This window comes from Acomys minous (genome assembly GCF_964271855.1).
Source record: "Acomys minous genome assembly, chromosome: 20".
Classification (NCBI taxonomy): Eukaryota; Metazoa; Chordata; class Mammalia; order Rodentia; family Muridae; genus Acomys; species Acomys minous.
Genome location: NC_140502.1, coordinates 9,528,688 through 9,544,588, shown reverse-complemented (window position 1 = coordinate 9,544,588; position 15,901 = coordinate 9,528,688). Strand labels below are relative to the sequence as shown.

The 15,901-nt window shown below is 41.1% G+C and overlaps 2 protein-coding genes across 3 annotated transcripts in view; both read right to left on the bottom strand.

Moving 5' to 3' along the window:
- Positions 1 to 15,901, bottom strand: part of LOC311591266 (leukocyte immunoglobulin-like receptor subfamily A member 6) — an 86,990-nt gene that overhangs the window by 31,573 nt on the left and 39,516 nt on the right. Inside the window, exon 3 of one of the 2 annotated variants that reach the window (XM_084770703.1) lies at positions 9,627 to 9,914. In XM_084770703.1, the coding sequence (XP_084626829.1) occupies positions 9,627 to 9,914 (288 nt within the window). Of the gene's footprint in view, positions 1 to 3,004; positions 3,313 to 9,626; positions 9,915 to 15,901 lie in introns of those variants that run through there. The other variant, XM_084770705.1, reaches the window with a different exon arrangement.
- Positions 5,417 to 9,242, bottom strand: LOC311590792 (leukocyte immunoglobulin-like receptor subfamily B member 3-like; the record flags this gene model as incomplete). The annotated part of the gene is made up of 7 exons (XM_084770050.1): positions 5,417 to 5,466; positions 5,684 to 5,986; positions 7,411 to 7,695; positions 8,185 to 8,475; positions 8,619 to 8,693; positions 8,828 to 8,902; positions 9,185 to 9,242. The coding sequence occupies 7 exons, from the start codon at positions 9,240 to 9,242 to the stop codon at positions 5,417 to 5,419; spliced, it is 1,137 nt and encodes a 378-aa protein (XP_084626176.1).

The following is a 15,901-nucleotide window of genomic DNA, read 5'->3' as shown; positions in this document are numbered from 1 at the left end:
GGGGGATGACTTGCCAGGCCACAGGGGAAGAGGCATTCTCAGTCCAGATGCAAGTTGATATGGTGGGGTGAATTGTTGGGGTGACTTCCTTTTATGAGGCATAGTGGAGGGGGACATGGGGAATAGAGAAGGAGGATTGGACTGGTAGGAGAGGAGAATGAGGGCCATGATCAGGATGTATAGTGAATAAATATTTCATTAAAAATGACAATACAGTGATCACATGTAAACAACAGTGGGCACCGTGGTGATGCTGTAAATGAAAAATGAGCTTATGAACTGATAAACTACACAAGCATCTTTAAAAATTAGTATTCAGATGTAGGATTTTAATGAGGTAAGATAAGTTTTAATCTAATGATCATGTGTAGATATGAGATTTAAATTCACCCAGCACATATAAAAATAACCTGCTTATATATTGTGCATACCAATATATAAACTTTAGATCTATCAAATTTTACTAACATTACATGAGTAGCAGGATCAATCATAGCAACCGTACAGCCACCCTGAATACCTATATCCCTCTTATTTATACGTGTATGTATGTATTATGTATGTATGTATGTATGTATGTATGTATATATCTATCTATCTATCTATCTGCAAACACATACATGTAAACACCTCTCTCTATATATAATAAATTTGCGATATATGATATATATATATATATTCATGTATCATATATATGGTATATCCGAAGTCTATATATGATACGTAATCTATAAACAGGTCAATATATATATATATATATATATATATATATATATATATATATATAATTATACATATGCAAATACGTGTACACAATATATATATACATATATATTGTTGTCATGATATATTAGCACAGAATGGGGGAAGCAACAAGGAATTCCAAGGATTCTAAATCCAGTAACTCTACATAGCCATTGCTTTTTGCAATGTACCCAAGAAGCTGAAGGTGCATAGCTGGGACTTCTCTGCCCCATAAACATGCTTCACCTCTGACCTTTGTCATGACACTTGTTTCTCCTTCTTTTGTCCTGTGATTCCATCATCCTGGTTGTTTTTCAATGCTGTTGTAGCAACTCTGTATAAATATTACCCTACTTTGGGGCTGATTTCGGTGTTATCTGCTGGAGTCCATGCAAGAGGAATAGCAAAACAGCTTTAGAACTCATGACATGTAGCCCACTGATTAGCACAAACACAATGGCTGTGCCTGGAAGAGGCAGAGCCCTGAGGGCTGGCTGTCCTGAGGATTCCGTGCTGTTGTGCAGCATCACATCTGCTTGCTGCCTTAATGGTCATCACATCTGTCATAATCTATGAGTTGTATGAAAACTCTAAGGGGTTCCAGCCCCTCACTAGGAAGTATCATTAGCTATGACACTTAATTGTGATTGAGCTTTCTCAAGGATGGCCGCTGGAACAGATTCATGATTCACCACCACCCTCAGAAAGAACCTAGAGATGTAAATTGTTGGAAATGTAAACCACACTTAAAGAGATTTTGGAGATGTAGACTGTTAGTACAGTTGTGTTAAGATGCTTTTGCTTTGCTAGTGGCTTTGATGTAGAAAATCTTAGCGAACAGCTCCACCCCCATTGCACCCCCACCACCACCCCTCCATTTTTATAACACTGAAATTAAAGTGTGTCTGATAACCCTCTGCCCATCACAGTTCAGTTGGCAGCGGTTTTCCCAGCAGAACAGAAATTAATAGCACATCTTTCAGCTGAGGCATCTTAGAGCCAGTGTCCTTGTTATCACACTGTCCTGGAACTGCCCACACCGCAGCCAGCTTTTGCTAACTAGAATTACCTCCCAGGGAAGGCTGGTTCACTATCCTTCACTAAATCCCCAGGGGACTTCCTACACAGCAAATGTTTTCCGAATGTGCACAAATGAAAGCAGCCAGCATCACCAACTTCTGTGGCTACTCATTGTGCAGGATTCTTCAGAGGCCTGAGGCCATTAGCAGTGTAAGGCTGGCAATGCAGCAGCCAGGTTCCTGGGGAGGGTTTTCTCTCCACGGTGTATGTGGACACTTTTTCTCCTGAACAACTTGCTATCTGTGTCTTCCAGTCTCCACAAAATTGATACAACATATACTTGGTTTTGACAATAGCATTGATCTGTTTAAAAAAATCAAAATAAAAGGTGTGTGTGTGTATGTGCAATAAAAAAAAGAAAATCTTAGCGAACAACTTGAGGTTCAGAAAGGCACACTCATAGCAACTGAGCTAGGGATTTTTTTGTGGCCAGAAAACAAAAATGGCAGCTGGGCTAGTACTGGTTGATATGCATTTCCAGCTAACGCTAGGCTAGTGATTAAACTTTGGTTAATTTCCTGTAACAATTTTTGCCTCAAGCTTCCTGATATGATTTAATCTTTTTCTAAATGTCATTGAACAGATGTGTACCCTGAGGACTTAAGATAGACATGAGTGATTAGTTTTTATCTTAAAGTATAGATTTGTGACTTTTATACAATAACTTTAGAAGATAAATAATAAAATAATTGATCCTTGTAAAAAATGATGAAAAGTAATGATTCTCTGGCCATATCAACAGTACACTGCCAATGAGTTCTTCTAACCATGATGCATCAGTGCCAATCTATTCAGTTTTAAGAGAAATCACACAATGGACATATGTCAAAAACTGCTTCCACAAACAGATGTTGGGCATCATATAAATTAAGTCACTTATTTCTCAGTCTATGCTTCTATTTATGCTGGAAATTATTATAATTGAGCCAAGTATTTTGTTGAAAGTAGAAAAAATTGAAACTCCTAAACTAGGTGGTAGTGTAGTCATTTAAAATTATTTTAAAAATGTAACATGAAAGCCAGACAAAGTAGAATGTGTACAAAGATGAGAATCCAACCCTGGTTGGTGCTGCAGGATGTTTCCCTATGTCATGAGATTAGAACAAATGACAGCAAAAGTCCACAGCAAGTTGTAAGACAATAGCTTTAATTTGGTGAGAAGGATACTCCCCACCCCCACCCCATGAAACCAGTCCTTTCACTTCCACTCAATTTACAGTGACTCCTGATATGTACCTGATGGCACTTCTCCAACCAGACCACTGCATTTTTCTAATAAACCACCCTGAAATCTCGTATTTATTTTCTGGTCCCTAGAACCACAAAAGATGCATTTTTGTCTCTCTGTTCATCTTACATCTCCATGTTGAATCTTTCTCCAGCTGTGACAATCTTTAAACACCAAAATTCCAAGGACCACAAGGACCAAGCCAGCCATCCCCATCCTGATAAGGTTCTCCACTGTGTGATGGTACTGTGTATCTGGAGCTGTGGTCAAAGAAAGCAGGGAAGATCAAAGTCACCCAAGGATAATTAGACATCAAAACATTTGGACCAGCTTTATGACTGAGTAGTCTCCTTACTCACCTGTCTGTGGTTTGGATCTGTTTTGTGATTCAGTGATGTCCTCATCAGACTCTAATAACAGAAGATATGATACAAAATTGATACTTAATTAGTACTTAAGAATTCTAAGTGAGTGTTGGAGATCAACATCCTGTCTCATAAATACACATTAGGATATTTGCATAACTTCAAAATGATTTAGTACAAGCTCTTTCCCTGGAGTGCCATGATTCCTTCTGGTTTTCTTATTGGATTATTCACAAATATCACACTGTTTGAGTTTCAACTTGGGTCTAAGCTTCAAGTTTAAATAAACACTGAGAACGAATAATTGGTGAAGAAAATCATCTTTCATTTCTGTTCAAAACTAGAGAGACCTCTATGCTTGCTGTCCAGTCTGGGGAATGCAAACATGAAAGGTAATTCCCCTAGAAATGGATCTCCATGGAGTCATTAGGTGAAGATTTATTGTCAAGGAAGAAAGATTGCTCCTCAATGGCACTCAGAGAGTATCTTCTCTGTATTCACCACATCTGGTTCCCATTGTCCCTTATCATCCATTCAGCATCTCATTAAATGACCATTAATAGTTTAAAACACCTGCTGTGAGAAGCCTGAGAGAAAGAGGAAATAGAAGGAGCCAACGGGTCCTGAAAAACTACAGGTGAGTCCGGGCACTGGGGTCCTCCCAAAACTATGGCAACAGCCAAGGAAAAAATAGGCAGTAAACCTCGAACCCCTACCCGGACTAGCCGATGGACATTCTCCACTGTTGAGTCGAGAAGGAGATCTAACTTTCACACAAACTCTGGTGCCCCATATTTGAACATTTCCCTTGGATGGAGATGCCTGGTGGCACTCAGAGGAAAGATAATAGGTCACCAAGGAGAGACTTGATACCGTATGAGCATACAGGGTTAGCATTTTTTTACACATAGACATCCAGTTAGACCAGCACCATTTGTTGAAGATGCTATCCCTTTTCCATCGAATGGATTTAGCTTCTTTGTCAAAAATCAAATGACCATATGTGTGTGGATTCATATCTGGGTCTTCGATTCGATTCCACTGATCAACCAGCCTGTTGCTGTGCCAGTACCATGCTGGAAGATGCTCCAGCACACAACAAGAAAATTTGCTCAACCATGTTCATAGCAGCCTTATTCATAATAGCCAGAACATGGAAACAGCCTAAGTGTCCCTCAATAGAAGAATGGATAAAGAAACTGTGGTACATATACACTATGGAATACTATTCAGCTATTAAAAACAAGGAATTCCCGAAATTTGTGGATAAATGGATTGAGCTAGAAATGATCATAATGAGTGAGTTAACCCAGAAGCAGAAAGACTCAAATGGTATATATTCACTTATATCTGCATATTAGCCCAAGGGGCATGTCCCACGAAAGCCTTCACTTACCAGGAAACTGCGACAGAGGAGAGGACTTTCTAGTGGGACTCTAGATGAGAGAATCATGGGAGAAAGGCAAAGTAGAAGGACCCAGAGGGTCCTAGAAGCCTACAAGTAGAACACTATGATAGGCAGATTTGGGCCCAGGGGTCCCGCTCAAACTAAGGCAACAGCCAAGGACAATACAGTCGGTAAAACTTAAGCCCCTACCCAGATCTAGCCAATGGACAGAACACTCCGCACAGTAGAGTGGAGAGTGGGATATGACTTTCTCACATACTCTGGTGCCTCACCTTTGACCATGTCCCCTGGACGGGGAGACCTGGTGGCAATCAGAGGAAGGACAGCAAGTTACAAAGAAGAGACTTGATACCCTATGAGCATATAGAGGGGGAGGTCATCCCCCTCAGGAACAGTCATAGGGGAGGGGAATAAGGGGAAATTGGGAGGGAGGGAAGAATGGGAGGATTCAAGGGATGGGATAACCATTGAGACGTAACAAGAATAAATTAATAAAGGAGGGAAAAAAAAGGAGTGAAGACTCACATGCTCTGAGAATCTTCATTCACTCTGGGATGGAACAACCTCCCTAGACAGGAAAACCTACAACCTTTATTTGACAGTGCCTTGCAGGCTCAGTAGGGAAGGCTTCCTTGACAGCCCTGGGATGACAGACAGGAAGTCATCCAGATGGATCTGAGAGTACATGCCACCTCTCATCCTGCTCTGACAGTATCATCACTTCCCATACTCTGAGCCTTGGTAGGTAAGAGCTCCCATCAGCAACCCCCCCATGTCCCACAATGCTCCTGACATTAGCAGGCTTATGATAAATTGTTTCAAGTATCAAAACACAGCTAAATAAAGAGAGTTCCTTACCTGAAACATGTATCTCCAGATCGTTACTGGCCACTGAAAACACATATGGAGTATTTGTATAGTATCCATAACAACTAAATGGCCCCTTCTTGGGGGATGGCACAGAGATATTAGGAAACAGAGCCTGGAACTGTCCTGCGAAGTTCAAATTTGCCTTTTTGGACCTGAGGAATTTCATATTTTTCCCAGTCAACTTAAACCAGTCATATCCTTTTGATGAGACACACTGAAGGGTCACATTATCACCTGCGGTCACTACAGGCCTGGGCAGGGCTGACAGGGTAGGTTTTTCATGGTAGGCACCTAGGAGAGGAGAAGGCAGGCTGCTTTGAAACACATCCCATGTTGTCTCCAGCAGATGATCTCTGGATGAACAACATTGGGAGAGTATTTCCCGAAGAAAAAGACAAGGATTGTGATTTTAGTGTCCTTTCACCTGCCACCACTTGCTGAAAGGTATCTGTGTACTCTCTCCACCCAAATGAGTTGGAAAAGTAATGATTATATTGCCATATATGCAGGTTTGTCAAAGAAGCAATGGAGAACTTTGTCTTATTGTTGTGGTCTATTGGAGTCTGTCTATCCCTCAGTTCTGGGCTTCACTATTTTTTTTTAGCAACATAAATAAAACTTTTATTTTATTTTATTTTTTACAAACTAAATTTTATTTTATTTTATTTTATTTTTTATTAATTTATTCTTGTTACATCTCAATGGTTATCCCATCCCTTGTATCCTCCCATTCTTCCCTCCTTCCCACTTTCCCCTTATTCCCCTCCCCTATGACTGTTCCTGAGGAAGATTTCCTCCCCCTGTATATGCTTATAGGGTATCAAGTCTCTTCTTCATAACCTGCTGTCCTTCCTCTGAGTCTGGGCTTCACTCTTTATGCATCACATACAAATGGGATTCTAGAGACCCTTCACACTATATCATTACAGAGCTCCCTGTTATGATGAGAGAGCACACATGACCCAAGATGGTGAGTTTCTGAAGGTTCCCAGCAAAGAAGAATAATGCACATCTTTTAAAACAGTCACATAGAGCAGATCACATTTGCAAGTGACAGATAGAGCTGTTTTACAATAGCAGAAGAACACATTTAAAATAACCTCTGGACTCATAAAGTACAATGTCATCATTCATCAATGCTTCTGCCCCTCAAGCATAGCTGTGTCATACATTCTATGACATTGGGTTCAGTAGCTCTGTGTCCAAGCACCCAACACACATCAGGTCCTTACCTGGAATCTGGTGTCAGTTGTAATATCATTCAAAGTAAAGTATTAGGCTTTCTAACCTGAGAGCTAAAGCTCTAGGTGGTTACTGGTCAGTGACCAAAGGCATGAACTACTCAAGAAATAGCCATAGCATGTGAACCTCCAACTCCAGTTGGGAGTCACAAGGCTCAATGTGAACTCAGCACTGGATGAGCCACTGGATTTTATATATGTATATATATGTAACACTGGAGCTCTTCTCTTCTTCCCTCATTAGAATGAAACTGTTATATGCCTGTTGTGAGATACACAGAAGGGTCACATGCCCTCCTGAGATGACAGTGTGACTTTACAGGTGTAAACTCCTAGGAGAGAAGAGGAACCCTATTATGTGAAATCATACAGTAAACCGTTTTCCAGTTCTTCTAGGATTGGAGAAGAAGAAACTACTGTGAACACACTCCTTTCCTCAAAGTAGAACCAAGGGTTGAGGGAGTGTCCTATCACCTGTCACCACCAACTCCAGCGTGTCACTGTGATATGACCACCCAGCAGAATTGTAACAGTAACAGCGATATCGCCCTGCATTATGCTTTTCCATGGATGCTATGGAGAACTTGACCTTGTTACTAGGTTCCTTTCGACTTTGTCTATACCAGGGTGCAGGGCTTCCTTTTTTATACAGGAAATATATTTGGGTATCCATGGTCCCGTTACACACAATGGTCAAAGGATCCCCTGAGGCAATCACAGAATTTGGCTTTGCCCACAAGGTAGGTTTCTTGAGGGTACCTACAAGGAATTAGGAGAAGTAGTGGGGCTCTGAACAGTTCTAAAGTAAAGACAAAACTTATTGCTGACAGGCCACCAGGATGAGACTTGAGGCTGTGATCACATGCTGGGGAAGGAGGTCCCCTTCTGTCAAAGACCTAGGGAAGGGAAATAGGGTGAGAGAGGGAGGGGGAAGAACAGGAGCACACAAGTGAGGGGATAACAATGGGAAAGTAATCCAAATAAATTAATTAAATAAAAATAACAATCATTGCTATGAAATTTACCCCTGAATATCAATTGAAGCAGTAAGGCCATGGGTAAGTCAATAACTCTCTTGACATTCCCAAGTTGGATTATCACTATCCCCTGCCCTCCATTACTGAACAGTGAGTCTTACAGTCAAGTGTCTCAGGATTACTGAGAGCTCAGCTTCAAAGTACACCAGTCTCTTCACTGAGCATTTGTGTCAGGAGCAGTGTAACTCAGAAGAGTCTCAGGCTTCCTTACCTGAGACCAGGAGCTCAAGGGGGTCACTGGCTTCTGACCACACATGAGGATTACTTGTGAAGTAGCCAAAGCATCTAAACGTCCACATTTCCGTAGGGGTTATTGGACCCACTTGGAACCTGGTCAGATTCACCCCAGAATATTCATATTTGGAACTGTAGATTTTCTGATCATCCTTCCTTAAAATGAACCGGTCAAATTTCTGATCTGAGGCACATGAGATGAACACAGTCTCTCCTATCTTTACAACAGGGTTTTCCAGGGCCAAAAGGGTGGGTTTTTCATAGACTCCTAGGAAAGATACATATGGAATAATAAATGAGCTTATACAGAACACATTGTCCCCCGTGGATAGGCAGTGGTATGTAATTGTATTAGACAAGTGTTTCCTTGAGTATAACATCTGGATCTAAAACCCCTTAGAGCACTCTCACCTGTAACCACCAGCTCCAGGGGGCTACTTCGTTCTGACCACCCAGCAGAGGTGTAAGAGTAGCATTGGTATCGCCCTGCATTCAGTTGCGTCACAGATGAGATGGTGAAATTTGTTTATTGTTGTGGCCCTTTTTGCTCTGTGCGTACCAGGATTCTTGGCTTTGCTCTCTATATATAACATATATTTGGGTTTCCTTGGTCCCCTCACACCAGATGGTCACAGGGCTCCCTGATGTCACCATTGGACCTGGATGAACCCGGATGGTGGGCTTGGGGAGGGTTCCTGCAGGGATGTAGAAAAACATGAGGAATGTGTTAGGACAGTGGCTCAAAGAAGGTCACACTTGCAAAGGACACTTAAACTGAACTACAAAAGCAAAAAGACACATAAAGACACTACTTTAACTTGGAACTTGGCTTCCACTGTTAATACCAAGCCTTATTTCAACATTTCAGGTCCAAGTGTACCACACATTCTGTGACACTGGTTTAAGAAGCACCAAGTCTCAATCACCCACCACACAACAGGTCCTGTGTCACCAGGGAGAGGATAGATCTTGCTTACCTGAAACCAAGAGCTGTAGGTGGTTGCTGGGCTTTGACCACAGCTGGGGGTGCCTCATATTATAGCCATAGCATATGAAACCCCATCTCTCATTGGTGGTCACAGGGCCCACTTTGAATATGGCCTGGAATATCCCAGTGGTTCTATTCTGTGAGGGCACAGTTGTGGAGACCTTCCAAGTTCCCTTCATTAGAATGAATCTGTCATATGCCTCTTGTGCGTCACAATGAAGGGTCACATATCCTCCAATGCTCACCGCAAGGCTGGGAAGGGCTGAAAGGGTGATGTTACCAGGGAGATATCCTAAGAGAGGAGAGGAAACCCTTTCAGTGGACTCATATGGGAAGCCTTGTTTTCCTCTTCTGACATTTGGGAAATAAGCCCCAAGTGAACATATTCCTTTACTCCTGTCTGATCCTGGAGTTGGGGGAGGGTTTCTCACCTGTCACTACTAGTTCCAGGATTTCACTGTTTTGTCCTGACATGTCAGTAGGGTTTTTACAGGAACACCAATATAGACCTGAATGGTACCATTCAATTGAAGAGATAGAGAACTTGGCTTTCTTCTTGGTGTCAGGAAGGGTTGTTGGTAGCAGGTTATCTGGAATTCCTTCTTTGTAGAGATAGTACTCCTTAACATGTAATGGCCCTTCACAGAAGATTGTCACCTGGCTCCCAATAGCTACCACACTGCTTGGCACCACCCTGATTGTGGGTTTGGAGAGTTCCCCTGCAAGAAAATCGGCAGCTGGGTCCAAAGAATTCTCCTCAGATGCCAGCTCTCAGACCCAGTATGTTTCAGGCATCCCAAGAGTCAGTGCATACCTGCTGTTCTCCATCTCTGCTGCTCACGAGTGACATGTAGTCCCCACAAAAGATGTCCAATCTCAGACAGCTAAGCAAACACTCACCTGAAAGTGCAGGGTTCCCAGAGACCAGGCTCAGTCCTGCAAGAGAGTTACCTCTAAGTGTTCGCTCTGAATACGAGCAGACCCTGCAATTGCAGATGATTTCTGAGCTGTTGAGACATTGATGGACCATTGCATGAGTTTAAGGTGCATTCCCTCTCAGACCAAAATTCACCCTCTTAATCTTTGCATCTCACCAAAACACAGCAGAGCAGTGAGAGTGGGAGTCATGGCGTCTTCCAGTTGCCAGAGGTGGCAGATATTTCGTCTTCGTGTTGTAGGAACCCACACAAAGTGTATGTCCTACGCAGGCTGATTTTTCTTTGTTTTATGAAGACATCATCTTATCAGGCTCTGAGGAAGACGAACTAATCTTGTGGGGAGGCTGGCTGCTATTTCCCCAGTTCTGTGCTGGGCTGGGATGTAGATTATGTGGCTTCTGTATATTGGTTGCTCTTTGCTTTTCTTTTTTTTTTCTGAAACAGAACCTCTTGAATCTTACTCAAGTCTCAGATTCCTCATTCTATTTCCTCAGCTCTCTGTGTGCTGGCATTAAAAACACACATTTGGCTCTGATCTCTTTGTGTAGATCACCAATTTACCCATGTCCATCTGCCTTAATGGTCCCAATCACCAGAAACTAGGACTAGACACAAAAACAAACTGGCCATCTTCCTGGTCCAGCACTTTCACATGAGGAGGCTTAGAGCTGGTGACACTTTTTCTGTTGAAGCTTCTTCTTGGTTCTACTTATTCAAACAGAACAAACTGATGGCCAGTTGGCTACCAGGCCCTTGAGATGATTTGGGGATGTTATGTAAACTTTTCGCAGAGATATATAAACAATGCCTACTCATTAATGATGAGACACCTCACAAGGCTCCACACAAATCCAGCTGGTGAACTAATGGTCCCTATTAGGGTCCATTACAAATGTGTGACCCTCTCTGTATATCTATTCAATATAGTAATTGAAGTTTTAACTAGAGAAATAAGACAACTAAAAGAGATCAAAGGGGTATAATTTGGGAAGGAAGAAGTCAAATATTGCTATTGGAAGATGATAAGATACTATATATAAGTGAACTGAAGTTTCTACCCGAAATCCTACAGCTGATTAAAACCTTCAGCAAAGTAACTGTATACGAAATTAACTCAAAATATCAGTAGTTCTCCTCCATAGAAATGATAAACAGGCTGAAGTATAAATCCCCAAAAATCACCCTTCACAGTAGCCATACAATATAAAATATGTTGGTTTAATTCTATCTACTTAAATGCAAGACCTGCATGATATGAACTTTAAGTCTCTGAAGAAAGAAACTGAAGAATTTATCAGAAGATGGGAAGATGTCCCATGCTCATGGATCGCTAGGATTAACATACTAAAAGTGACCATCTTACTGAAAGCAATCTACAGATTCAATGCAATTCCTCACAGAATTCCAACAAAATTCTTTACAAATCAGGGGAGGACAATACTCAGTTCCATATGGAAAAATTAAAATAATAATTGAAATAATTCTGTACAACAAAAGAATGTCTGGTGGTATCTATATCCTTGATCTCAAGCTGTAGTACCAAGCAATAGTAATAAAAAATACATGGTTTTCACACACACAAAAAAACAAAACAGAAAGCTTGGTCAATAGAATCATATTGAAAACCAAGAAGTAAATCAACACACCGATGGCCACTTGGGTTTTAACAAAGGAACCAAAACATTACAATGGAACAAAAGAAGAATTATCAACAAATGTTGTTCTAAGTGTATGCTTACAAGTAGAAGAATGCAAATATATCCATAACAATAAGCCTGCATAAATCTAAAGTCTAAGTATATCAAAGACCTCATGATAAAAGTAGAAACACTAAATTGATAAATGAAATAGTAGAGAATATCCTTGAATGCACAGGCAGAGGACACAAATTCCAGAACAGAGCACTAACAGCTCAGGCACTAAGCTCAACAAGCAATAAATGAGACCACATGAAACAGAAAAGGTTCTGTAAGGCAAGAGACACCATTAAAAAGAAAAACTGCCAGCCTACAGAATTGGAAAATATCTTCACCAAACCTAGATCTGACAGAGTGGTTATGTCCCCAATATATAAAGTACTCAAGAAATTAGACAGCAACAAACAAAATAACCCAATTAAAAATGGATTACAGAGCTAAACAGAGAATTCTAACAGAGGCATAGTGAATTGATGAGAAGCACTTTTTAAAATGCTCAGTGTCTTTAGTTATCAAGGAAATGCAAATAAAAATTACTCTGAGATTCTATCTTATACCCATCAGAATGGCTAAGATCAAAAACTCAAGTGACAGCACATACTGGCAAGGATGTAGAGAAAGGCGAACACTACTTTATTGCTGGTGGCAGTGCAAATTAGCACAACCACTTTGGAAATCTATCTGGCGCTATCTCAGAAAACTGGGAATAGGGCTTCCTCAAGACTCAGCCATTCCACTCCTTGGAATATACCCAGAAGATGCTCCAGCACACAACAAGAACTTTTGTTCAACTATGTTCATAGCAGCCTTATTCATAATAGCCAGAACATGGAAACAGCCTAAGTGTCCATCAGTAGAAGAATGGATAAAGAAACCGTGGTACATTTACACTATGGACTACTACTCAGCTATTAAAAACAAGGAATTCCTGAAATTTGTGGACAAATGGATTGAACTAGAAATGTTCATAATGAGTGAGTTAACCCAGATGCAGGAGTCAAATGGTATATACTCACTTATATCTGGACACTAGCCCAAGAGGCATGTCCCATGAAAGTCTTCACTTACCAGGAAAGTGAGCAGAGGGGAAGACTTCCTACTGGGACTCTAGATGAGAGAAGCAATGGAGAATGGGGAAATAGAAGGATTCAGAGGGTCTTAGAAACCTCCAAGTAGAACACTATTATGGGCGGATCTGGGCCCAGGGGTCCTGCTCAAATTATGGCACCATCCAAGGACAATACATGCAGTAAACTTCAAATCCCTCCTCAAATCTAGCCAATGGGCAGGACATTCTCCACAGTTGAGTAGAGAGTGGGGATTGACTTTCACACAAACTCTGGTGCCCCATATTTGACCACGTCCCCTAGATGGGGAGACCTGGTGGCACTCAAAGGAAGGATAGCAGGCTACCAAGAAGAGACTTGACCCCCTATGAGCATATACAGGGGGAGGAGGTCCCCCTCAGTCGCAATCATTGGGAGGGAAGTAAGGAGAAAATGGAAGGGAAGGACGAATGGGAGGATGCAATGGATGGGATAACAATTTAGATGTAATATGAATAAATTAATAAAATATTTTTTAAATATATAAAACAACTCAAGTGACAGCACATGCTGGCACGGATGTAGAGAAAGGGGAACACTACTTTATTGCTGGTGGGAGTGCAAACTTATATAACCACTTTGGAAATCAATCTGGTGTTTTCTCAGAAAATAGGGAAGAGGGATATCTTAGATAATCCTCCTCAGGAACAGTCATAGGGGAGAGGAATAAGGGGAAAATGGGAGGGAGGGAAGAATGGGAGGATACAAGGGATGGGATAACCATTGAGATGTAACAAGAATAAATTAATAAAGGAGAAAAAAAGTCCTAAAGCAACACACACACACAAAACACCCAGCTATTCCACTCCTGGGAATATACTTGAAAGATGCTCCACCAAACGACAAGGACATTTGCTCAACTATGTTCATAACAGCCTTATTCATAATAGCCAGAAACCGGAATCAACCTAGATGTCTCTCAGTTGAAGAATGGATAAAAAAAAACCCATGGTACATTTACACTATGGAATACTACTCAGCTATTAAAAACAAGGAAAATTTGAAATTTGCAGGCAAATAGATGGAACTAGAAACAATCATCTTGAGTGAGTTAACCCAGATGCAGAAAGACTCACATGGTATATACTTACTTATAATGGACACTAGCCCAACATGGATGTCCTCTGAGAGTCTTTACTCAACCGGGGATTGGGACAGATGCTGGGACTTGCTTTTGGGACTCCAGGTGAGAGATGTATGTGAGAATGGGGAAACAGAAGGACCCAGTGGATCCTGAACCCCTACAAGAAGACCATCAAGGCTGGCATATCTGGACCCAGGGAGCATACACAAACTACTGTACCAACCAAGGACAATGCATGCAGTAAACCTAAACTCCTTATTCAGGTCTAGCCAACAAATAGTGAATTCTCTACAGTTGTGTGGAGAGCAGGGACTGACTCTGACATGAACTCTGATGTCCCCGATTTGACCACTTCCCCTTGGTGGGGAGGCCTGGTGGCACTCAGAGGAAGGGGAAGCAGGCTACCTGGATGAGCCTGATAGACCATGATCATATAGTGGAGAGGAGATCCCCTTCTGTCACAGACCTAGGGATGTGGAATAGAGTGAAAGAGGGAGGAAGGGGGGAACAGGAAGATACAAGTGAGGGGACAACAATCTAGATGTAATCTGAATAAATTATTTAAAGAAGAGAAAAAAGAAAAAGTGAGTGTCCCAGGCCTAAACAAAGGGGAAGAGATACTTGGAGTGCACATTCAGCAAAGGAGAGTATGTGCTGTTCTAAGTGAAACTCAACACAATTTCTGGGGTAACATTTTACAGGGTGTCTTCTGCAATTAATTTAATCTGTAGTATGTTCTTACCATAAATGAGTAAAGGAAATTATCAAAGGAAAATGTGCACATGTTGCTATACTAAGAATATAACCACTACAAATCTGTGGGAGGGAGTGGGTAATAGTACTACAATTATAGAAAACTAATAAAACTTTTGTAGTAGTCTGAACAAAATTACTGGGTACATTAGAGGTCTAAGTGATGTGTGGGTTTCCATGTGTGGCCAATATAATAAACCTAAGTGCATGGACACAGTTATGGTTGAGCAAGTCAAGAGAAAAAGAGTCTTTTTTCTTATCACGATGAGGGTGTTAGAAAGGTGTTTTCACTTCCCGAACAGAGTGACAATAGCTAAGGTTCTAAGATCAACAATTAATAAGTGGGGCCTCGTGGAACTTAAAATCTTATGTAAAGCAAAGGACACCGTCCACAGAACGAAACAATGGCCTACAGACTGGGAGAAGTTTTTCATCAACTCTACATCTGACATAAGGTTAATATCCTAAACATATAAAGGACTCAGGAAATTACACAGCATGGTACTGGCATAGCAACAGGCTGGTTGACAAATGGAATTGAACTGAAGACCCAGAAATAAGCCCACATACATTTGAGCACTTGATTTTTGACAAAGAAACCAAATCTATTCAATGGAAAAAGGATAGCATCTTCAACAAATGGTGCTGGCATAACTGGATGTCTACATGTAAAAAGATGCAATTAGACCCATATGTAGCACCATGCACAAAACTCAAGTCTAAGTGGATTAATGACCTCAACATAAAACCAGAGACATTAAATTGGTTATAAGAAAAAGTGGGGAAGATCCTGGAACACATTGGCACAGGAGACAACTTCCTGAACAAAACTCCAACAGCCCAGGCTCTAAGTTCAACAATTAATAAATGGGACCTCATGAGGCTGAGAAGCTTCTGTAAGGCAGAAAACACTGTCAACAAAACAAAACGACGGTCTGCAGACTGGGGAAAGATCTTCACCAACCCTACATCTGACAATGGTCTAATATCCAAAATATATAAAGAGCTCAAGAAATTAAACTGCATCAAACCAAATAACCCAATTAAGAAATGGGGCTCAGAATTAAACAGAGGAACATTGAATGGCTGAGAAACACTTAAAGAAATACTCAACATCCTTAGTCATCA